The sequence below is a fragment of the Drosophila grimshawi genome, unplaced genomic scaffold (genome assembly GCF_018153295.1).
Source record: "Drosophila grimshawi isolate 15287-2541.00 unplaced genomic scaffold, ASM1815329v1 contig_1369, whole genome shotgun sequence".
NCBI lineage: Eukaryota > Metazoa > Arthropoda > Insecta > Diptera > Drosophilidae > Drosophila > Drosophila grimshawi.
In genome coordinates this window covers 4,978,360-5,004,689 of record NW_025062891.1, presented here as the reverse complement: position 1 = coordinate 5,004,689, position 26,330 = coordinate 4,978,360, and the positions used below count along the sequence as shown (strand labels likewise).

The 26,330-nt window shown below is 35.3% G+C and overlaps 2 protein-coding genes across 3 annotated transcripts in view; both read right to left on the bottom strand.

Moving 5' to 3' along the window:
- Window positions 1–10,047, bottom strand: part of LOC6560657 (FK506-binding protein 5) — a 58,105-nt gene extending 48,058 nt beyond the window's left edge. For both annotated transcript variants that reach the window (XM_032734451.2, XM_001987419.3), the window contains exon 1: window positions 9,581–10,047. The gene's annotated coding sequence lies outside the window, so the exon portion shown is untranslated. The remainder of the gene's footprint in view (window positions 1–9,580) is intronic.
- Window positions 10,048–18,283: 8,236 nt separating this feature from the next.
- LOC6560656 lies at window positions 18,284–18,830 on the bottom strand. The gene is made up of 2 exons (XM_001987418.2): window positions 18,589–18,830; window positions 18,284–18,522 (listed from the first exon to the last, which is right to left on the bottom strand). Exons 1-2 carry the CDS (start codon window positions 18,824–18,826, stop codon window positions 18,371–18,373), a joined length of 390 nt encoding a protein of 129 aa, XP_001987454.2. The 5' UTR covers window positions 18,827–18,830; the 3' UTR covers window positions 18,284–18,370.
- Window positions 18,831–26,330: the final 7,500 nt, after the last annotated feature.

The window sequence follows — 26,330 nt, the reverse complement described above, 5'->3', positions numbered from 1 at the left end:
GAGATCAAATACTGTTTAATCTTTAACTCTTCTTTATAAACGTTAAATTCAATTCAAAATCTCAATGCTAAAATCTTCATCTTAATATTTTGCATAATCTTTCACCTTGCAAACGTTTAACCTTAATTGCAATAGCTATTATTTTTCAAGTCGTTTTTAACAAATTTTTATATTAATCTTAATCTTTATAATATTAATTTCCTTCTCTACACAACCTGATTTTTTTTAAGATACTCAATTATTTTAATAACTGAAATGGCCTTTATTTTCTATTGCTGTCGGGTATTTGTAACGATCGCGGCGAATATCGAAAATGAGAACGCAGAATAAACAAATCATAAATCTGGGAAACGACCACCCAAAAGATGTGTTTTGGTTTTGTTCGCCTCTCGCTCTCATCATTAGTGTGTGTTGTGTGTGAATTTGTGTGTGTGTGTGTGTTAGTCATGCACTCCCAGCGATGTTTTTTTTTTATTGTGTGTTCATCAAAAAAGCCGCAAAATTGTCAACGCATTGGCTGAAGTGTCTTGTGGATTAATTTTGTTGTGTGAAGATTCGGCTTAATTGCAGATTTAATGATCGCTGTTTATGATGTATCCAATTAGAGAGGAACTTTTACATCAGCAACTGCAGGTGTGTCGCACTCACATGCACTCATACACACACTCACACACTCACACACACACACACTCACACACACACTCATTATTCACTTGTTTTTTTGTTTGGTTCACAACTTGCCACTTAATCGAGTGTTCAACTTGAAATTTCCATATGCAAAAACAAAAGTTTTATGCAATCAAAAAACAAGCAAACTTTTTGTATTAAAACGAAAAAACTTTGATGGAAGGTGGACAATACTTTTACTAACAAGGCTAACTACGACCTGCCCCTATACCCTCCACATAAACTGTCAATAAAATAGCACGCAAAACTTCTAAATAAAACTCGGGCAAACAAATTATCAAATTTCACATTCTTTTGTACAAGTTTTTATCGCTGAAAGTTTAGCAATCAATTCTAAATTCCCCAGATCATAAAATCGTAATTCAAAGTTACTTATAATTATGAAACTATTCGCATCATACCCGAGAAAAATAGTCATTGTTAAAACGAATACATTTTGTTTAACAAATAAAAAACAGATATATTTGAATATTGTTGTATTAAATTTATTTAACTCTGAGTTGTTTGTTGTTTACACAAGTTTAGTTCGTGCCTGGCCATCCCATTAGCCATGTAAATTTGTATAATATAAAAACAAATAAGAGACACACCCACAAAGACCCCGCCCATTCGCCCCTCTCCCCGCGTCTCATATAGCATTAACCAGTATTGCCATCGTTATAAATCAGTCGAGTCTTATCTAGAGTAAATGGTTTTTTACTTTGGCCGATAAAGTGCGCCCGTCAGCATAACTATGCCAAGGCTGCCACCGCACCACCGAAACCACCGAACCCCAACCACCCAAATTTAGCATTATTGTATATCCAAAAACATATCTACAAAAGCTGTGCATCGAGATTGTTCCGTTAAAATAAGGAGTAGCCAGGGGGCGCACCAGCTGCTTTCTTTCTTTCTCTCTCTCCCTCTCTTTCTCTCTCTCTCTCTCTCTTTGTTGGCCAACATTGAAATTCGTTTTTCGACTTTATTTGCTAGTCGTAAAATTTCGGCTGCTGCTGTTGATGCCACGCATAAGCTGTGGCAAGTAGCTGTAGCTGATGCTCTAGCTGTGACAGCAGATATAGCTCGCTTTGCTCCGCAGTTTGTTCAAGTAATTAGCGTAAATACCAAAACCATAAACTGGCTCAACTTCATACTCAGAGAACCTGCGGCTCAGCCACTTTAAGCGACTCAGTTGTATTTGAGCTGCTCATATTAAATAGTACACTCAGCAAAACGAAACCGAACCGAATTTTAGAAAATCGCCAAGGCTAACTCCGATTGTTATTCATAGAAAATATTTCAAAAACTAAAGGTTGCGTTTTTCTTAAACCCTTGTGATTTCTTTTTTTGTTTCTAGGGCACTCTTTCTAAAATTTAAAATAAATATATGTTTAATTCGCAATCTGTTTTTTTTTATATACAAAACTGTAACTTTACCTTTTTTTTACATTAGCTTTTTACATATTCAAAGATTTGACATACATATTTTAAAAACTTCATATTACTTTATTTAGAAAACAGTGACCCTATCAGAGAAAATTTTTGCTTAAAACAACGGCTTTAGAAAAGTATAAGGGAAACCTTTAAAATTATAAGAATTTGTTTTATGTTCTGAAATTATTTCTAAAAATGCAAATATTTCTCTAGTTTTTAAGACGATTTTCTCAAATTCAATCCACTTTTTTTTCTAAGTGTAGCTGAGCAGCGATGTAGAAGTAGTGAAGATGACTGATACAATTATGAGCACGCATTAAGCATTAAATGTTATTGAGAATAAGCATTATTATATTGCATAGCTTTCATGTTAAAGGCATTTTAATGAAGAAGTACACGAGGCGATTGTAAAAGTATGCTGCGTTTGTTTATTTATATATACATATATAGCTAATAAAAAATGATGAATGTCGGAGAATTTTCTTGCAATAATCGGTCGGCAATTTGATTCCGGTCTAGAAGGGTATATAATCTGCGGTGTGTCTCTCTCTTGTTTTGAATACCATCGATAGATAAGGTTTTGATTATTGGTATACACATGTTGGATTTTAACAAGTCATCTTAGCTTAACCCCCAATTTCATAATAATAATTGGTTAACAAGCACAAACTATAATATGGTAAGTTGCATATTCTTATACCTAAAATCCCAAAGTTCCTAATAGTTTCTAACACATTCAGTTGTCTTGTAAAACATCTGCAAGTCCATTAACAAATTTCCCTAATGGTGTTTTAGACTTTCACTAATGTAATTTAGATACCTCTATGACCACTATTAATATGATTATTATGCCTAATGGACATGTTGATGCCGCGACGCCTGAAAAGCTAATTACGAGTACGTTAATTAAATAGCACACTTTATGCCAAAATGACAAACCATAGAAAAAGATACGAGACATGCTGTCAGCTCTTGGATACATTGCGATACGTCCAAGTTGGTAAGCTTTTATGAGTGCCAAGTTGATCCCAGGCGATTCAAACTCACGATTCGATTCGCACACGGAAGTGGCTGTCCATAAAGAGACTGAAGTGCTCAGCTGACAACAAAAATGGCAAATGTAAACAACAAAAATAACAAAGCAAGTCTTAACACACATATCATCGACTAAATCAGTTAGATGGCTAACCAGTTGGACAGCTTTAAGAAAAAAACAAACTCAAAACTGATGGCGACAAATATTCTCGGCGAAAAAATCAAAAACTTTGTCGATTATCACAGACGTCGATGGTGACGATGCTTATGCGAAAACCAGTTGAACAAGTTGCTTAAATTACGCACTGCCAACACCTACACAAAGATACTAAATATATATAGATATATAGATAGAAAATTGTATAGTTCGACTATAAATATGAGAAAATAAGTGTTGATTTCAATTGTATGGCATAAAATAGAAGACAAATTACGCGGCTCTGTGACACCGAGAAATAGGTGTCAAAAGCCAACCTTGCGCTTGTCTTTAAAATTTAAATGCTCTGAAATTACCATAAAATGCGAAACGTGCCCCGCGACGACAACAACAAGCAAAGACAACAACAACAACAACAACAAAATGTTGGCCAACTAACAAAAAGCTTGCACACTTGACTTCCATGGTTTTGAATATCAAAATTAGTGCGTGTCTACAAAATGGGTTTGCGGGTCCCCAAAAAAACAACAGACAAACAACAACAACAACAAACCCTATCAAAAGACAGAAATAGAGTGAGAGAGGGGGGGTAGAGAGAGACGGTGCTAGAGAGGTACGTTTAATGGGTTTTGTGGCGGGGAAGTCTCCACAAATTTACGAGCAGCCCTATGAGATATGGTTATGGCTGATGTGCTTATATTGTCAACTCAAACTGAAACTGAAACTGAAACTCTAACTTCGCACAGACATCAGGAGTAACGTTTTCCCAGGCAGGCAGTTAGATATTCATATGACTGCGATAATCAAGAATGAGTACACTCAAAAAAAAAGAAACAAACAAATGCAGTTGAATTGCTAAATAACGTGAGCCGAAATCACATATTCTTCAGCATAGTACAAACAAATTGACACAGATTTGAAGAATATGTTTTTTATATTCACTTCATTCTTGAATAAGACACTTAATATCAATGTCTGTTTTCTGCGTACTTTGAAGTTGCAAGCTCAATTTTTTGAATGTTTTCCATCATTTGAGATTGTTGTTATTAACTTTTGCATTCAAGAATGAAACTTTCGTGAGCCCAGATTGGCAACAATGTTTTTGGAATGAATTTATTTTTATGTGTGCTTGTTTATTATATGCTTAATATAAATATTTCATACGCAATTTAAGTATTATCACTTCTGCTTCTTACTTTGCATTTTGAAGCATATTTTTGGTGAACAAATTCTTAATTTGAGATTGTTGAAAACAAGTTTTCCATTCAAGAATTTTATTTGTTTCTGAAATTTATTTAAATCACTTGGTATTAGCGCAATAATTTATAGGTTTAAAGCTTATATCACTAGAATAAATAAATAAATAATCATAATGCAGACAAATTCGTGAGGCAAACTCGCATTAATGTTATTAGGATGCATTTCTTTTTCTTTACTTGCATTTACACTTAATTTATTTCAGTGTTCTTTCAGTGTTCTGCTCCAAGTTGGGCGCCTATGCAAATAGTAACAAATAGTCATATAAATAGACATGGCCCATAGACATACGAGCTGTTTCTATGAGTTGAGGAAATTGGCATTCATAAGCCTGGGCCTAGCTGTGACTTTATTTATTATTTGCCAGCAGCACGAGACAACTTTTGTGCCCTGATTACGCAGTCCTTTCCCGACAACCCTAACCCTCAATCTCCACCTCACTTTCCGTTGTGCCCAAATTCATATGAGCTTAGTTCTGTCATATTTAGTTTCTCAGTTGTTTGTAATTTCAGTTGCAGATTTTCCGTTCAGATTAGTCAGTTTTGTGCTGCTGCAGACTTTTGACGGTGTGTGTGTGCAAGAGAGAGAGAGAGACTTCTCACTAATTGGCTTAAAAGTTGTCACAATGTCCGGCGTTTAATTTGATTTTGGGTGCTTTTCATTGTGTTTTCTATCTGCCGTCAAAATGTCTTCATTTATTATGCTAATTCAAAAACATCAACCTATATATGCACATGCATTATATATATATATTTATTTATTTATATATACACAAAATACAATAGTAACATGTGTAGCAACATTTTCATGTCTACATTGACTCGCACGCACGCAGCCAACGTTGAAGCTAAGTTAGGCGCACCTTTCTTCCGGTCCGGCTCGAGGGGTCACTTTTCGTTTTGTCAATTGCTTTGACTCGTTTTGCTGTTTTTTAACAACTTTTTATACCCGTGCCCAAGTTATAAGTCAGCTTTTACGACTGGTAAATAATAGTATAAAAACAGCTGTGAAAATGAGTTTTAAATGAGATAATTCGTATAGCAAGATCTAATCAAGAGTTCTGTTTTTTGTTATAAGAATGATGCGATTGATTATTCATTTTTAATACTGAGAAAAGCATTATAATGCTGATTAAAATTTAAAAATTCAATCAATACAGATATACATAGATACAAAAAAAATTTATATTCGTAAACGTTTTCAAAATTGGGAGAAAATTTGACTGCTAAATTAGCATTTAAATAAGTATAAATATAAATGTTTAGTATGGGTATTTTAACGTCAATCATTGAGGTTGTCTTTTCTTTTACAATCGAATAACCATTTTAAATAGTATTTGTTTTTTTATGAATACCTACTAAATCATTATCATTGATTATTATCTTAACATTTGGAGTGCATTCATAAATACGTCAACTAAAAAAACCATTCTTATCGTAACTATTTACAACTTTGGGAGTAGAAATGTCTGCTAACTACATAAATTTCAATCCAACAATCATTTCAAAAAATAATTGTAAATTTGGGAATAACTACTATGGACTAACAACTAAATATTTGAAGTGCAAGTATTTCAAAGTCGTGTCAATTTTGGCATTTAGCTTTTGAGCAATTTGTTTAAATTCGTATGCCAGTCGCATTTGGCATTTTCAGTGCTAATGCTCGTATTTTCCAGCCGGGTCGCAGCACGTGCGTGAAAAACTGCCCTCAGGAGAGGTGGGTGGGCGTTAGACCCTGCCCATTATGATTGTTGTGGCAACCATAATTAAACGCCAAAAATGCTGGATATTATTGCTGTCGTATGTCGTTCTATGTTTGTTTGTTGTCGTGAATCGTGCGTTGGTGTCGAGTTTTGTTTTTGTTTGTTGTTTTTTTTTTTTCTTTATTTTTTTATTTCACTTGTAGAAATTGAGGCAAGTATTGCATAATTACGTATACGACACGGCGGCACTCGATAGCCGTGACATTTTTATTTTGGCCTGGCTTTAATGATGGAAAGTGTAAGTAAGCCAAACCGAAAACAACAGCAACAGCGAATAAAGCGCATAACAAACGCAGAAATTGTCAACGCTTTAAGCGACAAATGAAATTCTTGAAGTAGCAAGACCCAGCAAATAAATACCTATATATATATTTATATAATTAAATATAGTTCCCGTGAAAGTTGACGAATATTTAATGGAATTTTGATGTGCAGTAAGTCATCCATGAAAGACGGTAACATTCTTCATGTTTACGCTGAATTCATTAATAATTTCCACGAAATCTAATGGACGCTTAATCTTATCAAGAACTCTAGATTCTTCGGACCCGAGAGGCCCATTACAATTACCATTTACCATTACTCATGACGTTGGCAAAAGTTGCGAAATTCCGAAATGGGGAAATGAAAGCGCTGGGCCAAAAGAGCCATTGCACTGTTATTAATTGAATCAATGACAAAATGAAATTCAATACACACACAATCATCGAGTGCCCATAAGGCAGGCGAAACCTATTCCAAATTCGAGTTATCAGCGTGGCGCCATGTGGCGTATGCGCAATATTATTACCCATACGACTGTTACGACCCAGAAGAGAAAATTGTGCAAGCAAACGAACAAATTGAAGTATTTTCGCAATGCGAGCATTGCATTAAAAATCACCCCAAAAGAATTATTAATAGCAACACAACAATAAATGCCTGAATACACGTAAAGAAACAAATGATGTGCAGTGGGAATCCGTAGAGAAATCAATTAAATTAGAGTATATATATGAATATATAAATATTTAAAAGATAATTACAGATTGCAGAATGTTTGTTTGCTATAAAATTAAAAATAATTCATGGCTATAATCTGAATATATAATTTGTTCATGACGTTGTTATTTTAAAATTAACAATAATTCACGGCTTTTGTATACAATTTGTTATAAAACTGTTATTTTAAATATTATATAATTATAGTTTCAGTAGATTAATTTTTGAGTTTTGATTTCATGTGTTTAATCTGTGAGTTTTGCAATTTAAACCTTGCAGAATCTGCTCATTTTAGCAGTCTTATCAATTATTTTGTTTATTTATAGATTCAAATTTCCGGTATTTAGATTTTAATCATGAGTGTTAATAATTTGTATACATTTTATACAATTTATGTGTACATTTTCAGAGTATTTTATTATTATTATATTCTTCTTATTTTCTTTTTTTTTTGAGTGTATCAATATTTGTCCGGTAAATAAATATGCCCCTTTATTGTGTGCCATTGCAAAGCTTTCGCATCGCTTTGTAGTATGTGCAACAATATTAAAAGGGAATGCCAGAAGCAACATTCACCAGGTCGGGGCATGATAAGAGAGGGATGCTATCTATTGCCGTTGCCGGGTCACTATCAGCAATTGATATCGGAAGCGACTACGTCGACAAAAACCTGATAACGATGACGAAGGCGACGCCACAAGCACTTCAATTGCTCGTGTTGCACACAGGCGCCGCAGGCCGTCCAATATTGACAACAAGCATGAAATTTTAGACATTAACGAGGCACCACGGCCATTAGAATACCCTGTATGTGATTTTTGGGTGCAATATGTGTACGGTTAATCAAAAATAATAAGATTCATAAAATTATTTGTTTATCATTGAATAGAACAGAAATGGCTGCATAAGCCGAATTTAAACTTAATAAAAATAAAGCTGCCTAGACCTCGGGAGAATCGAATGAAAAGTACTCAGATATCTATAAACTTTATATTTTAGCAATATCAGAGCAAACTATCAGAGAAAACTGATAAAGATTTATTTGCTTCTGAATAGAAATGAACTTGCAGTAGAATCCATTTTAAAACTGACTCAAATTCATATGAGCTTTATGTAAATAACTGAGATATGTATAAACTCTATGTATTTGTTGCATATATTTTGTTTAATTTATGAATTTTGTATGCCAACCGTTTTGTCTTTCAACAAATTTTAATATTTTTAATTTGGGTTATGACCTAAGAATGAAAAAACAAGTTTATTCACAAAAGGTTTTGCGCCGATCCTAAAAATGAACGTGGCAAAAATGTGCAAGATACAAAGTTCAACACAAATTATGTTTGTATATATATATATATATATATATATATAGAATGTTGAGCTCAATATTTGATTTATTTGCCCGTAAACATTTCTAATTAAAAATATTAAACCAATAAGTATATTTATTATTGAATTAAGCATTTTAGTTTTTCATAAAACAAAAAATCAATTCCTTATGTGTTTATTGCAGTTTAGTTTATAATTTTTGCTTTCCCTATACAACATTTCCACAAATATTATTTATATATATATTATATTATATATATATTATATTATATATACATTATATTATATATATATTATAGAATATTTCAATATTTGATTAGTTTGCCTTTAACCTTTTACAATATTGAATTAAACGCATTCATGTTTTTCGTAGGACAATTTTAAGCACATTTCTTTAAGTTTTTATGCCAATTACTTTATAAACTTTACTTGCCCTAAATTCTTCGCCATTTTAGCTTTTCAGAGAACAATTTTTAAATATCTTTGTATTCTATTTAATTTCTAAACTCTACATGCCCTACACAATATACGCCCTTGTTAACTGCTTAACAGGGTATTAGGAGCAGCAACAAGAAAGAAATGAGCGGTCGACAACAATCATTGAGCAATTGACAAGTTCATTTGGGAACTGCGACACTTTCTTAAACTACTCAATGCCAGACGCGGCCTTAACCAAATTTAAATTTCAATACAAAAACACACAAACACACACACACTATGTGTACGTATGTGAAGCAGCTGCTGCTGACTGATAATGTTGTCAAATTAACATATTAGCATTCAAAGCGACCAGATAATTATATGTAAATGGCCAAATGTCGCCTGGCTGTCTTATCAGCTATCAGCTCCCACAAACAACAAAAAAACAACACAACCCATTATTAGAAAACTCACTTCACACACAGAACCACAGTCATTGAACTTGGATAATCTTCAATTTAAGTGCACTCTCAACTTACATTTAGCGGTCACTTCTTTGAGTGAGTTTATCGTTGTTTCGCTTTTCGCTTCTTGGTGACAGCAAAATAGTTGAGCATAAAATTTTAGACACTCGCGAATAACCGGCGAAAGAAGAGGCAGACGAGAATGCACAACTGATGGCAGCAGGTGTGTTTCTCTTTGTGTTTGTTGTTTGTTTATTTATTTGTCGCTTGCAGCGTTCGCAGCCAAAGACAAAAGAGATGCCAAAGTTGGACGGCAGCTGTCAACACAGCAATAACAGCGACGCGACTGCTGCAGTTTTGAGAGCGGCGCAGCTAAATTATCGCATAATTGTAATGCAGTCGCAGCAGCAGCAATTGCAGTAAATTTCTCGGCTGCAAAACATCAACTAACACGCACACACAGGCACTAACACTTGCACATGCACACACACGCTTATCGGCTCGATCAGGAATCAACGCTAGCGAAATGCACCACTAACTTCGTACCGCACGCGGCGAACACTCAATAGTAACTGAATTGGCTGTAGTCGAAAATGTTCAAATTATGCTTCAACTTAACAGTGGCTCTTATACGACCGACAGTCGTACAAACTGTTAACAGCGACGGCAGCATTGCTCAATTCGCCGTAGATAAACAGCTGTTCTTGCTGTTATTGCCGGCTTTTTGTGTTGCGACTGCTGCTGCTGCTGCTACTACTGCATGCTAGGTGGTGGCTCGTATAAGAGTCATTGACGCGCGTATAAGACGGCAGCAGTCACGCTAGCTGTTGTTGTTATTGGGTTTATTGGTATTAGATGTGTTTATATGTGTTTTGAATTTAAATGCATTAAAGTTAAAGTCACTACAGTGGTCGCTCGCAGAATTAAACGGTCAATAACTTTAATTTTCGAAATGTTATCTTTTTCACAAAAATGTGTTAAATGAAATATTGTTATTTTAAAGTATTGATTTTTACGAAAAGCCTAACTCGATTTTTACGAAATAATACAAATGATTTTAGAAATAGGAATATAATAATATAAATAAAAACTGTAGGTTGCAATAGTATTATTTATATTTTTATAACATTTAGGTATTTGTTGAGATTTCATATACTTCTTCCTTTACGTCTGTATCTGTAAATGTATATTCATATTTATTGCAAGTTCTGCAATTTTGTAAAGCAATCTTAATCTAATTTGCCAGACCAAATTAAATTGATAATAGCTTTCTACGAAGATCTTGTATACGTATTTCTTTAATTCTATTATCCTTGCTTAATAAATGTTATTCAACAATGAATATGTTTCGTAATTTGCTTTTCATATCCCATTAGAAGCTAATTTCGCTTTTTGGGCTCCCTTTCGCTTAGCTCCAATCAAATCATTTAGCCAAAAACTTATTCAAAATTCATACAAGCCCAAAAAAGAGAAGGATACACTCGAGTGGGCTGCAGCCAGGTCCAAGTCTGGCCTGACGCATTTGAACCTTTGCATTGTTGTAAACAATCCATCATTATCGCATAGACATCCGGCACAGGGAACGCAACAGCAGGAACAACAGCTACGATTGGGGGAGTCCCAACATTGCACTACAATTTGCGGCCAGTCTGCTGTTCCATCTATCTCTCTCTTTCTCTCTCTATCTCTCTTTCTCTCACACATATACAAATTACCACGTTGTGCACGTGTCTAACAGCGTTTGCTGGGGATTACGGAACAGGCCCGGCCCAAAAAACTCCATGTAGTGAAAAACAGCGAAACCGAAAGTGAGTCGCGTAGCAGTGTGCAAGGATATACATATACATATATATATATATTTCCTTATGTATATGTCAGTGCTCAAATACGGGCAGACAGCACAACACAGAAAAGGCCAGAACAGCAGAGGACTGGCCGCCGGGCTGAATGGCTAACAAGACTGGCAGCCAGCAAGACACTCAGTCAGTTGGTCGTGGTCTTCAATATCCGGCACTCTGTGTTCCAAACAGGGTATGCTAAAAATCGCTCTAAAAACTGAAAATATTTGCAGGTTTTAAGAAAACAAGTTATACGAAAAGTTTGTTTCATTTTTAGAACAGTTTTGTGAAAATTGTTTCAGCAGATTGATAAACGGGAAGATTAAAATATTATAATATTTAAAAGCTAAGAATTGTGTCAAAATAATTAAAATATTCTGTAAATAATTCAATTGATGAATAAAAAAGTTTGAGCAAAGAAATGGCATTTAACACTTTTAAGTAATATATAATATGTTCTTAGCTTGTGAACTTTGTTCATAATACGATTATCATTGTTCATTATTATTGTAATAATTAAAATTACCAAGACTTTAGAGTTTTTTAATCGAAATAATTCATATTTGGTTACATTAATAACTATTCAAACCACAACTATTATTTATAAATCACTTGTTTTCCGTTAACTCCCTGGAATCGGGTGCGGGTATTTTCATAGTCGGGTTGAGTGTTAATGTTTTATGATTCCCCCTTTAGCCTATTCGAAAATTGCATTTGCCGGCAATTTTCCATCTCTTTTTATGGTATATTTTTTCACTGTTTGGGTGAAAGGGATGGAGAAAAGTCCGCTTAACTTTTTAGCCACGGCGGTTGTTGCGGTTTATGCAAATTAGCAAAGTTAACATTTACCAAATTGTTGATGCTACCCAAATTTAATTTTGGGGCCAAAATCTTCTCTTTAGTGGTATGAAAGAGGGAAGTTTACACACCACCACCCCACACCACCCACACGCAACACGGAAGTGCAACTTGCTGGCTACGGCAAAATATGGCAAAATCAAAGGCGGTTGCCAGCTTTTGATCAGCAATGTCTTAAAAGACGCCCCCTTCAAGGGCCTAATACTGCACTACAAAAAAAAAAAAACAATTAATTAATAACATATAAAGAAATATTCTTAAATCGAATAATAAATACATAAAAAAAATGGCACATTTGTGCCTAAAATATATAGTTCACATTCTTGTTCGCAATTTAAGTACTTAAATTGATTATAAGAGATACAGTTTCATTTAAAAATTGATTAAACAACTTGAATACTTAGATAACAGCTAAATTAATAGTCAAGTTTTTAATTACTTAAAACTAACTTATAAATCAAATTTTAAAATCAAAATCTTTGCTTTCTTCTCATTTTCATTCTCATTTTGAAATACACATCACAAATGCAGTCTTTGTCTTTAAATTCTTAACTAAAGACTGGTCAAAATATAATTCAAAGGTCTCGAATCCAGTTTCTCTATTTTTTCTCGATTTATCAGCTTAATTTTGGCCAGTGTATTTCGCTGCTATTTTTGTGTGTCGACTGCTTTATTAAGCGGATTCGTCGAGTTTTGCGTTGACAGCCGGGCCAAGTGACGGAATGCAGCTGCAAGTTGATGCCTCTTGGCGACTCTATTCCACACCACTGCAGGTCGGTGGCTATCTATCATAATTAGAATTAGGATTCAGTGCTGAAAATGTGAAATGCGTGGAATAATAATAATAAATGCGTGCCACATAAATTAAGCGCACAACTGCCGCACAGCAAATAGAGCTTCTAATAGGATTTCATTTAATTTCCGCCCTGCCAACTAATGAGTTTTTTAACCTGAAACCCCACCCCACCCCGCCCCCCCTTTCCACACTCTCCCATTCCCAACCCCCAACCCCAAACTACATTGCCAGTCCTCAGTTGAAGGCATCGTCTAATCGCGCCCAAGTGAGCTGTTTGGAATGGAGCGACAATTTCAAAGTGCAAAATGGAAAATGGAAAATGGAAAATGGAATAACTGAATAGACTGAATGGAAGATGCATAATAAAGTAGCCAAATAACTGACTAACTGACTAACTGCCAGACAGACTAACGGACTGCCTACAGGTGGGAGGGATAGAGAGCATAAATAACAACAGCAGCAACAACTACATTATAACACCAAGGATGCCCTGGCTGCCAGTCACATCCCAGTATAATTCAAGCCAGGCAGAGAGGGACATGCTGGGAGGGTGGCTGAGCGAGAGTTTATGTTAAGCAGATGAAAGGCTACAAATGCTTTATCCTTGTTGCGTGTGCGTCTGTGTGTGTGTGTGTAAGCATACTCTGTAAATAGACAAGAGTAGGGTAAGCAAATATGAGTCTAGATGCGGCATTCTATTAGCACTCTATTTGTCCAGAAATTTCCTTTAATTCCAATTGAAAATCAACAAATGAATCAGTAAGTAATCAAAAAAAAAAAACTTATTCTCTGTGCTGATATTCTTAAAACAATTTAAAAACTAAGTATAGGGAAAGGAACAGACTTTATTAAATTGAAATGAATTCTTATTTGAATTTTGTTAATGGTTATTTTTGGTTACTGCATTGTATAATCTATTAATATTGTATATATTCAGAAATCGCGAAATTAATACTGAATTACAGACAGACATTTTTCTAAAAATAAGAATTAGCATCTCTATTTTTTACAAATTATTTTTATTATTAGGAAATCAAATTCAGAAAACTAGAAAAAATCCTTCATTATTTTAGGCAATTCTTTTCGTATATTATTTATTTCTAAAGTCCATAAAACTTGATAGTTTTCAGGTCGATTATTATTTTAAGGCGATTTTCTATTGTATATTGTAACATAAATCAATCATTTTTGATCGACTAATAAACAATAGTAGATATACTCTTTTATGTGCTTTATATATTTATTTGTGTAACAAATTTTTGCTTGTTTCTGCTTACAAATGTTTTTCTTCTTGATGCTCTTAAAAGGTTTCACTTATATTTAACAATATCTGTCTTATGATTTCATATTTGTAACACATCTTGTGGATACTGGATTAAATGTGTATATTAACTGTTTTTCTTTTTTTTTTTAATTGGAGTTTCCTGGGTTTTCCCACATCCATGAAACAAATGTTGATCCAATTTTGCAATTAAATACGCCAAGAAATTTAATAAATTTATTCTAATTTTTTAGGTTAAAGCTAAGCAAAAATATTAAATTGTATTTTATATTTAATTGAATTTATTTCATAATTCCCATATTTTTATTATTATTACTATTGATATTGAATTAAAATATACCAAATCAGCATTTAATGAGATTTTCATCGTGGAGTGCAGCATATCCTTCAGCTGAGCTTGTTCCACTTACTGCTACTGTTGTTGCTGTTGTTTATTTGTTTGGCCAACAACTTGGCTTAGTTTTTTTTTTGGAGTTTAGCGAACCCGAAGTTCAGTCGGAGTTGGTGTTGGAGTCATCGGAGTTGAAGACCCAGACGAGGTTTCTTTGTGTCTGCTGCCCCGTTTGGCTAGACAACAAAAGGAGAAGAGAACAACGCTTGAATCCTGCCAGCATGCTCTCTGTCTCTCTATCCCCCTCTACCTCACCCTCTCTCTCTCTCTATCTCTCTTTAAGAACGCATCCAAGAGGCGAATGAACGCTCAAGTGTGCACATTAAACATTAGATTGCAAATTGCACATAAAACATAAATAAAAGCATTTCGAATGAGTTATGAATGTGCCGCAGCGCATTGCAATTAGCTGAGTGAATGAAATTCCCATAAAGTGAAATTTACTCGTATAATTGGCATGGACAGTGTTATGTCAAAATTTGCATAAATTAACATACAATGTGCACCAGCTGATATTAACTGTAATTAAATCTATCTTCTGCCTTGCCGAGAAGAGCTAATTAAGTGCGGAAGGGCCACATTGCCAAGTGCAGCTGAAGCTGCTGCCAAAACAAGACTCCCACGCACAACTTGTCTAACTAATAGCTGCACACATTAATTAGACATCAACACACACACACACACACACACTCGCTCACACACACATAGCAACTAACACGCTGTGTTGGCCAGAAAGCTGCTTCCAGGTGGCTTCCGACCACAAAGTGAACTTTGCCATTGCTTCACAATTGATTGCAGCAGAAGACAATTAGTTGATATACCCTCACTTATATAGGAGTTGTGGGGTATTGGCGGCTTATAGCAAATACTATACTTGATATACATATTTTGAAGAACAGTTTACTCAAACCGAAGAATTGCGAATCTTTAGCAAGTTTTTCGTAACTTGTTGTTAAGTAAAATTTAACATAAACTTAATTTAATGTAGAAATCCAAGAATATATGTATATGAATGATAAATAAAAGATTTAAAAAAAAATAGTTTTATTTATTTAATATTTTTCATCACTCATTCAAAATTAGTTTATATAAATATTACCACTTAATTTTTAGACATTCGATTTTGTTGTAGACTTTATCTGTCTTCCATTAAGAATCATAAATAATCGCTCCAAATAATTGTTTGCATTTCTACTTTTTAGAAATATTTTCTATTAAATAAAAATATATTTAAAAAAAAATTATTTTTCACATATTTAGAAGTTATTTCTAAAATACAGAAATATTGTCTAGTTATCAGCAAGATGTCTTTCTGCGTTTATTATTGTATTTATGTTTATAATTCTTTTACCAATCTGGAACTAAATAATAATTGTATTATTCCTTAAGCCAAATTTAAAGTCACTCAGGTTAAGGTATACTAAAGTTGGGCAACCGCATTGCTCGAAAGGTTTTCTCACTTGTTGGATACGATTGTGAATGTAAATTGTGGCAACGTGAGAGAAAGTCGCAAGAGACAACAAATTGCAGCTCATGTGGCAAACATATTTCTGCAGCCTGAGAACAACACAGAGATACAGAGTTTCAGTCAAACATTCACTCGATTCATATATATATATTTATATTCAAGAGAAACTGCGCACTTCCAGCCCCATACTCCATACTCAAAATTCCTAAGTCACAACTCCAAACTTACAATTTTCGGCTGAGACGCAAATCAGCGACGTGGCACTCAACTAAATTAAATCCTTTCACGGTTTGGATTTGAATATTTGTGTGCGACATTCCATTTCGATTATGATTATTCATTTATAATCATTTAGTTTGAGTTATGTACATTGAAACACACTCAGGCACAAATCCCATAATGAGCATATTCTATTAGGCGAAAGCTACCCTTAGACGAGTAACCCTTAGAAGCGCGCTTGTTTTGCATCGGGGGTTGGAAAATTAACAAAAGCAAATCCTGGACACATGTTGCATTCAGTTTTGCCTGTCAGTTGTCAGTTGCGCTGAGGTTGGGGTTAATGCTATGTTTTGACAAACCCCAAATCAGCAGAAACTGATGATGAGATATTCTTTTGAAGATGACAACCATTTGCACCCGCAACCAAGCCACCAAACCACCAAAACCAACACCATAGCGGCGACAACATTTACTTTTCACAAGGACTCTTTCTCTGACTGCATTTACCTAAACAAGCTAGCCTCCCCTCCCCCCATCCTCCATCCACCATCCTCCCACCTCTCGGTTAAACCCCCAAAGAGTTGTCAGGAAGTTGTTAACGGACGAGCACAACCCCAAAAAATCTCGTGCAGTTTTCGTTTGGTTTGGGTTAGCTGATAAATGACAAGCAGTTAGGGTATTTGTGGGGTCGTCCTGTTTATTTAGCATAATGGAGTTTGCTGCATTTTGTATCTGCGGTTTCACATCGCATTGAAAATCGAATCAAATCGCGTGAAATTTAATCAACTTAAGCACACTCTTAGCTCCTCAGCGTCTGAATCGAGTCTGGCCTTAACAGGAAATGAAGAATTAGCCCAAATCCATGTAATAAAATTCCAATTACAGTGCGCACTCGCAAAACTTGAACTGTCTCAAAAATAATCTTGTTACTGATAATATATATTATTGACTAGTTTCCGATGTTCGGCTCTATTGTATTGAGAATTTGTGAAATGCAAATTAAATATTCAAAGTTTGATACACTTAAGTCAGTAAAACTTTTTTCTGAAACAAATAGTATATCTCTGGTCATCTACATAACATTCAAAATTGGACAAAAATATGGAATTTTAATGCTATTGAAAAATCAAAGATATTTCAAGTTAAATTTAAGTTACACGTCTCTATGGTTCCAGCGGAAAGATTGTCACCTCAACGGACTTAAAAACTCTACAGATTAGACGCATCAAGACTGGGGAGCTACCCAAGAGAATGGTCCCAAAACCCACTGGGGTTAAACAAATGGAGGATCCACACTCACTTTTAGGGAGGAGAAAAATAAACTGGAACCTTAAAAAATGTATTAATGTCGCATTTTCAAGCGGTTTTCTTCAAATTATAATTGCTATTTTAATTCAATTCATATTTAATGTAACTAGCTAATGTGAAGCAAAACAGAAAATTGTATTTTCAATTTTTATTGAATTTTGCAGAGTGCATATTAAACTCAATTATTTGAGACATTCGAATTATGCGAATTATTCTCTAATTAAGCACTGCACAGCTGAAGCAATTCCCTTTTTGTGGGCGAGCACTGTAATAAACTCCAACTATTTGCAATGAATTGAGTTACTAATGGGATAGAGTTGGGCTACTTACTGAGGCACAAACAGGAAGACAAAGCAGAAACGGCACTAAGCCAAACTCTCGATGATGCGTCGCTCCAATGCCGATGAGCCTCAGTCCCCAGTTCCCAGTACTGGATGCCCCGTCCAGCTACTATGCCCTTCCCCCATCCACAAGTCCCTTGGCCATTAGTTGCGCATTTGCGTGTTTGGTCAGGCCAGTAAATACGAACCCGGGGCGGATGTGTAATGTCCGCTGACCAAATAGACAAGCGAAACGACAAAGCCAGGAAATTAAGCCCTGTAAGCGGATTTAGTCACATGTGCCCAGATGGCAGCTACTTATTTACTGGAGTTATGTGCTGAACATTTATTTGATATACAACACAGTATCAATTCACCCAAACCATTACTTGCTGGCGCGTTTGCGAGCATTCCCAAAGATTCGCAGGTGTGCGCTCCGTGAGAGCTCCCGTGCCTCGAGCTTGCTCAGCTCAAAGAGTTCTGCCTCCAGCTGACGTATGTGGCAGCTCATCTCTGCCGGCGTCAGCTTAGACAGCTCTGGAATGGGCAACAGAATGTGGGTGTAACAAACTGAGTTTATATTTTGTCACTTTCTCAACTCACCCAATCGCTTTTGGTCGTCGTCCTTTTGGTTGGACACGTTGGTCAAGTCCTGCACATATTTGATGGTCACTTCGTCGATTATAGAGCTAAAAGGTTTGCGTTTACGTGGACTCTCCTCCACTTCATCCGCATCCACATTCACACTGGCATCCTCGTCGCTGTCCTCATTGGAGGAGGCCGATGCCGTCGCTTCGGTCTCATTCATTGTTTTGGTTTTTTTCTTATTTTGCTTCACCATCTTGTTTGATTCACAACGATTTAAAGCAAAACTGATTTGATTTTTATTTTGTTAAGCATTTACAGTGCTGCATAACGATTTTGTTGGCAGGCTGTCAGTGTTGCCTAAATATTGTAGATCTAAGCAACACTGACTTTTCAAAAATGCAGTCCATGTTACTTTCCATGAATATTTAAAGATCTATTCAACCAAATGTATACATTTTCTTTCAATTAATTTAATACCCGAAGCAAATAAAATTTAAAATTAAAAAAAAAATCTATAAAAAGAAAAAAAAAATTGTAATATCCAATGAAATTATATACTTATTTATTTATTTTTTTTACTGGTTTTATGTTGACCGAAATCCCCTGACTCAGGAAAGGTAAAAATAATTAAATCAAGTTTCATAATAAAATCTTAAATATAACTTTAAGTTAAAAAAATAAAAGTAATTAATAAGATTAATAAGAAATTAATTAAATTGTTTCAACAGAATACAAAACTTAATATTCAAACATCTTAAAATAAATGTGTTTATTTATTTATATTTTTTAAATCGGTTATATTCGCAAATGTAGATTATTTTTCATATCAATCTGAACCTTGGTACGTCAATGTAAAGTTTGAGATGTATGGGAGGAGGGTGGCAGCTGTTCCCCCAGCCCGTACGTTATTACGCTGATAATATATTCACTGTTCTTAATACGTATTTAGTAGCATATATGCACAGCTCAAGTCGCCCACCTATTGTGACTCAATAGCAAACACAATTTTGAAATATTTGCGTAGTTAAATAAATGGTATCTTGACCCGAAGCATTAACCCGTAAACCAGTAAACCCGTAAACAGACTTTGTCCGACGCGCACATTAGCTATCTAGCGAGGCCATTAACTTTTATAGAGGCTGTCAGGCAGTCGGGCAGCCAGGCAACCCAAAACTCAACCTTAAACCCAAACAGTTAACTTCAATTTGTTGCCGCATAAAGCCAAAAATGGAAATTTTCAACAACGTATTTTGAAGCAACACAAAGGAAACCCCACGCTAAAAATTTGTGCTTAATGAGCTGCACAAAATTAATTGTCGCAATGAAATCACGTGCCCAAAAGGGAACCCCAACCCATTGCCTCTGACAAAACCACAGCTAGAGTAGCTAGAGTATCCTGGCAACAGAACGCTGCTGAAATGCTGGCGGAAATTGTCAGATTCGAACTGAAAGTGGAAGCGTATGTGGTACGAGTTACGGCGTAGTTACGCAGAGTATACACACTTGCTTATGCTAATTTTTAGCTGCAGGGGTTGTGCAACTTAAAGACCAAGAAGCCCCTCAGCAAAATACGCGAAAGGACACTCTGTGGCTATTAGAAAACGTTTCGAAAGGAACTTGAATTTCTTGTAAACAATCCATCATTAGCACATGCAAGCACCATGCCACACCGTTACCCCACTCAAGCCCTTACTACACTCAGAAAAAAATCATCCATAAAAATTACACAACTAGAAAAATGCGTGGGTTATAAGAAATAAGGCTTTTTTATAATTTTTAAACATCTTTCTGAAATTCAGAAATTAGCATTGAAACTTGCTCTCTAAGTTGCTCAAGTTTTTTCCAATTAAATTATCTTGTTTTAAATACTAAATATATGTATACTTGAAATCTTCAAATACTAAGAATTAGCAATAATATTAGTAACAACTTTTAAAACACTCTAGAAATTAGAAGTATTATCTCCAAAATGTACTTTTATATACCTTTTACAAATACATTTTCTGCACAATTGGGTGAGTAACACTTTCGCTCTTGTAAAATGCAGTCTATCGTTTCTTTTTTCTGAGTGTAGCCTTCCCTCCCACGTGTGGGTGTTGCACGTGTCTGTTTGTATTGCTGCCAGCTTAGACGACAGCCAGACAACAACAACAGAAACAACAACAGCAACAGGAACAACAGAAACAGCTGCAACAACATTTGCTGAATGTGTGTCGTGCACAGGACAAAGGACGCGTGCTTATTATTCCTGTATATTCCCATTGTGGTTGGTGCTTCTCCCTTCTCCCTTTACCCTGTCGGCTGTTGTTTGTTGCTGGTTTGCTGCTGCTGCTTTATGGCTCAAAAAGTTGGGACAAAAGTATCGGTTTTTACTTTTACTTTGCGGCCCATGCAAATTGCACAAGTTAAATTTTGGTAAATGTCTAACCACCCATCCACACTACGACCCCGACCTCCTCCACCGCCTTTCCCATACACGTTTCTAACCCCCGTGACCCACCACCCTCCCCCCTTCGCTCAGCTACTAAATGATGGCTCATGTTATGCGCCTAACTGCTGTCCGAAATCGCTCCCCTGGGGAGCTGAAGCTACACTGCTGTGTGCTTTACGAGTGTATGTGCACTGAGAGATAATTCTGGGTCAATCAATCAATATGAGAATATGAAATATACAACGAATAGCAATTTCAACAAAAATTGTTGTTTTAATTCAATGTGTAACAATTGACATCTGCATGTTTCGATGATCTTATATTGTATAAAGGTATTTAATAATTGATTTCTTTTAGTTTAACTTCTACAGTCTGCTGAAACACTCCCTTAAACACTCCACTTAGATTTCTTCGAGTGCATGCACTTAGGAAAAATAGAAAGATTTTGTTTTTAGAAAAACCAGGGGATTTTTGTAAGATATTCAATTTCCAAAGTTTTCTAAATTTCAGAAAGGACTTTATTTTAAAATAATAAGTTCCATTTTACCTTTTAGAAATATATTTTATTATTAAAAATGTTTATGAAATGATTTTTTTCTGAGTGTGGCAGCGCATGTAGAATTTTCGCATTACACTGCAGTTTATTTGCACGGATTTGCGTGTTATCATCCGGCGGCACGTGTCCGCCACTGGAGCTGCTGTTGGCTGTGATTTGGCACTGTGTGCGCAAGAGAGAAGTGGCTGTTAAATACTGGCAACTGATGATGGGCAAAACAATGCAACAAACAAGAGACGGAGACAAAATGGTGACTACACTCAGCAACAACATATCGTCGTAGGCAGTTGGCACTGTAGCCAAAACGCTCAGCGGGTTGAACAACCTAAACAACATTGCAAGCAAACAAGCAAACAAGCAAATAAACAAACAAATAAATAAACAGGGAAACAGCAAAAACTAACAGCAAACTGCTGGCCAAAAGTCGCAGCGAGGACGTTGTCCCAAATATGAAGCTGCATAAATGAACTGGACTTGTGCGTGGGGCAAGCAGCAACAGTTGCCACAGCTGAAATGATCCTTTATAATGGTACAGTGAAGCTACAGTTTGTAATTGCCAATTACCCATACCCCATTACAATATTCTTTCCATTTTATACCAACTGTTTGCTTATTATTTTAAATTATTGTTAATTGCAGTCAGCGCTTCCAATTTTAATTAATAACCATTTTTTCCTGTTGCTGTTTGCACATGCAAATTGCGCATTTAATTGGATTAACGCACATTTCCGATGTCGACACCCCTCCCAGCCCCTCGGCCAGTCCCTGGCCCTATTCCTGGCCAATTCATCATCGCTTGTGTTTATTTATGCTGAATTTTAATTATGTCGCATTGGCCAACGCAGCCAACTGAGCCACGTTGGAAGTGTGCCATGTCTGCGTAGGGGCTCGAAGAGGGCTGGTGGCATCCACATTGAGGAGACTGCTGCGGATGTGCGGCTCGTTGCAGCTGCAGTTGCCAAGCAGGCCACAGCAACTAATTTACAAAACAGCATAAAATACGCAATGGAAAAATGCACATTGATTTATACCTTTCCATTTTGTTTTTTCTTTTTTTTGTGAGATACTATTTGAAAATCCCGCTCCATGGTAATTGATACCCTTTCCCAAAAGTGTTGTATATCCAATATCTGATTGCATTGAATTGTGTGCACATTACTTCTTAACGGTTCACTAATTTTCAGTTGCAGCAAGTCAATTGGCTGATTGCTGTTGGCCCGACAACAATGGTGAAAGTCGGCTCGCTTCCAGCAGCAGTAGTAGCAGCAGCAGCAACAGCTGCAACAACAATAACAACAACAACAATCATTTCATGCCCCTGAGTAGGCGCAAGAATGAGATGCCACAGATGCAAAAATAAATGACAACGTCATAATGCATAATCTTCACTGTTGACATCAATATGCCAATCAAAAAAGGCATTTGGATTATGGGCCATGCACCTTGGTGGCATTACAAAAGAGTTCCCTGTACGTAATGAATATTGATGTGAAATGCAGTTTGATTTCTTTTCATTCAAATTCTTCAATTCAAATTACAATTAATCTCGAAAGAACACGGTAAACGAACTGTTTACACTGTAAATGAGGAGTATAATTTTGATATACATCTCGAACAAGAATCAGCTTTAAATGTAAAACTGATTTTGAAAATCGGATCACTTTTGGTAAAGTTCTGACTGTTCAAAACTGTTTTGGGAATATTGTTATGCGTTGAACCCTAAGAAGACAGATCGAGTTTATATAATTTAATCAATAACTATCGATAACTATTCCTATACCGAAAAATATACTTACTTTTATATTGAACAAACTACTACTGTGAAATTAGTGGTCGGGTTCAGAGTATCTCCTAGTCGAGCTGTCTCGACTCGAGCATTTTAAGTAGTTAAAAGTAGACGCAGCCGCAAACATAAATTCGAATTGTTCAGCATTCAGTGTATGCCAAAAATGTGCTGTTTACAAAAGGAAGCTCAATGCAAACTTCTGCATGGACAAATCTCGATTGTTTTTCTCCCCTTTTATGCTCGAAATGCCTGGGGAATTGGGTTATTTGTGTGCTGACGCATTCTAAATGCAACTTAAATGTGGGTTAACTCCCAGAGTCTGGCATGCTGCATGTGTATATTAAGAGACAATAAATAAGAATCTATCAAAACTCTTATTATGATTGTAAAATTTGAATGTTTTTTGATTTCTTTTTATTTTATTTTTTATGAAAGTTATAAAATGTGAACAAAATAAAAGTTAATTATATATTGTACTGCAAGTCTTTTGCGGAACCTATTTAAAATTGGGACACACTTCGAAAGTTGCTGAAGCGTTGCATGTAGGAGGGGCAGGTGAGGTGGGAGCAGGTCACATGTCAGGCGACATTTAATTCTTGTGCTCGCCGCTGACAATTCATAATACATGCTTATAATTATCCTGCACCCTTTGCAGCCAGTTTTGCACCACCAGCCGCTTTATGTCAGCTTGGGAGATTTACGGTCACCTTTTTGTGTTATTAATTGCCCGAGCGCACGAACCTAAAGCGTCCTCGGCAGGTCCTTCCCTACTCACTCGCCTTGCTTGTCCTTGGTGGCTTTTATGCTTGTCGTCGCCAAATGCAAATCATAACAGTTGGACAAAAGTTGAGAGCGCGACCAAAATATACCCGCACTAATTGCTATTTATGCAATTAATTATTAAACGCCATCTAATATGAGTCGAGACAGAAAAATATCAAAAATAAACTATATTAAATTATAAATAAAATGTAATAATTATGAATTTTAAATTAAAGTTAAAAAAAAAATAAATAAAAAAATGCTATAACCGAGATACGAAGTTCTAAGTGAAACAGAGGGCGCTGAATAGAGTACAATTATTAATAATTACAGAAAACAGCTTAGAATAATTAATATTACACCGGTTAAGAGAAGAGTGGGCTTAGAAAATAAATGTGGCTCATCAGCATAGCGCAATAAATTTCACCATTTAGTAATTTAACTGCAATCATAATATGTGGCAAAATGATTATTTAGGGAGAGAATGCAAAAACAGGGGTCCGTCGGTGTATAGATCTCCAATCCAATCTGATTTTGTTTATATTGTGGAGACCATAATCATAATTAACGAGAAACTTAATTATCTAAGGTGTGATATGCGATTAAAAATCTATTTAACTTTGCTTGTAAAAACTGTGAGTGATAATTATTTGTATATTTTACAATTTTTTTATATTTTCATAGCAATCAGCATACATTTAGTGTATAGTATATATCTTATAAGATATATAGATATTTAGAAATTCAATAAATATGAGAAACTTCTACGTTTCTTATATCAATTAGTGCACACAGACAGTGCATACCCCATAATCATTTTACGGTAAGGGTATCTGTAAAACATAAATATTAAAAGCCTAATTAATTTAAGCCGGCATTCCAGTTTATTGTATTTATTACCATTTCGTTACCAATAATAATTGTAGCGCAGGCGCAGCAGGTGTGAAATATTCACTCGATTTTCAGCTCCATGCTCCTTTCAGCTACTTTCAGCTGCTTACAGCCAGGATACGCAGCAAGCAGCCCGTTGTTAATTGCAAGTGGCGTTTTTGTCATTTTTCGTGCAAGAAAGTTGTTAAATAATTAAAGTAAATTGTACGTGGATTTTGCTGGTACTGCCAATAGGACCAGTTTCCAGTTAGCCAAACAGCTGCCTGTTTGCCATGTTTGCCAACTATTTAATCAACTAAATGCCTCAGGTCATGGCAGGACAACTACTTTTAGACAGCTGCAATTAGCACGACTGCATTTTAAATTGCTCAAAAAATAAATTCCATTCTTTTTCAGAGAAGTTTATCTGGACAACTTCTAAATGATTGATGATGGCAATGTTTAAGTTAATTTTTGCTCATGCTTCAAGCAAAGGGTTTGTTTTCTATAATTGATTTCAAGACTTACACTTAATTTTTTATGAGAGCTCTAAACAAATATTTAATAATTTTCATGTCGAAGCAAGTCTGTTTTTTGATTTGAGTTTGTCTTCTATTTTCTCTGTGTAGCAAGCACAAATTACTTTTCCCCCACTTGCAACCAAAATGAAGCACATGTGTTAAGCCCCATTGTTAAAAACTAAGTGTAAGTAAAAGTAGTTAGCCCAGTTCGTAAACAATGTATGGCTGTTGCCTCCTGCTGCAATCGATGCATTAGTTATAGCCATATCAATATCAATATCGCCACTTTTAGTTTCATGAGTTGCAGGTGCTCAGCGAGTCGCTCCATGTGTAAGATCCAGCTAACTTACTGGCCATTCACTCAACCACACTTTAGTTTTTCAGCCGGGCATATTAGCTAGCCCTTTGGGTATGCAATTTACAGAAAATAATTGAAATAGAAATATTTTCTAATTCTCAGAGATAATTTCCTAGTTATAGAAAGTATTTGTAAATATTAAAAAAGGCAAGCCCTGCTCTTTAGAAATAAATCCCTTCCAAAATCCAGAAAATATTAATAGAATTTAAGTATCTGTTTAAGTCTCGGATCACGGATTCAAATCGGTGTAAAATCCTAAGTGACTTTTGAATAAAATTATATGAATTTATAAACCATATAAAAGATTTGTTTATGTGAAATCTTAAAAAGCTTGATTTTAATAACAGTATAAGGAATAATAATAAATAATAATAATACACATGTAATAAAAATCTTCCTCGAAATTAGACGTATATTTTCTAAATTTTAGTAAAAGATACACTGTAATGAAGAAAAGAAAACACTTGATTTTT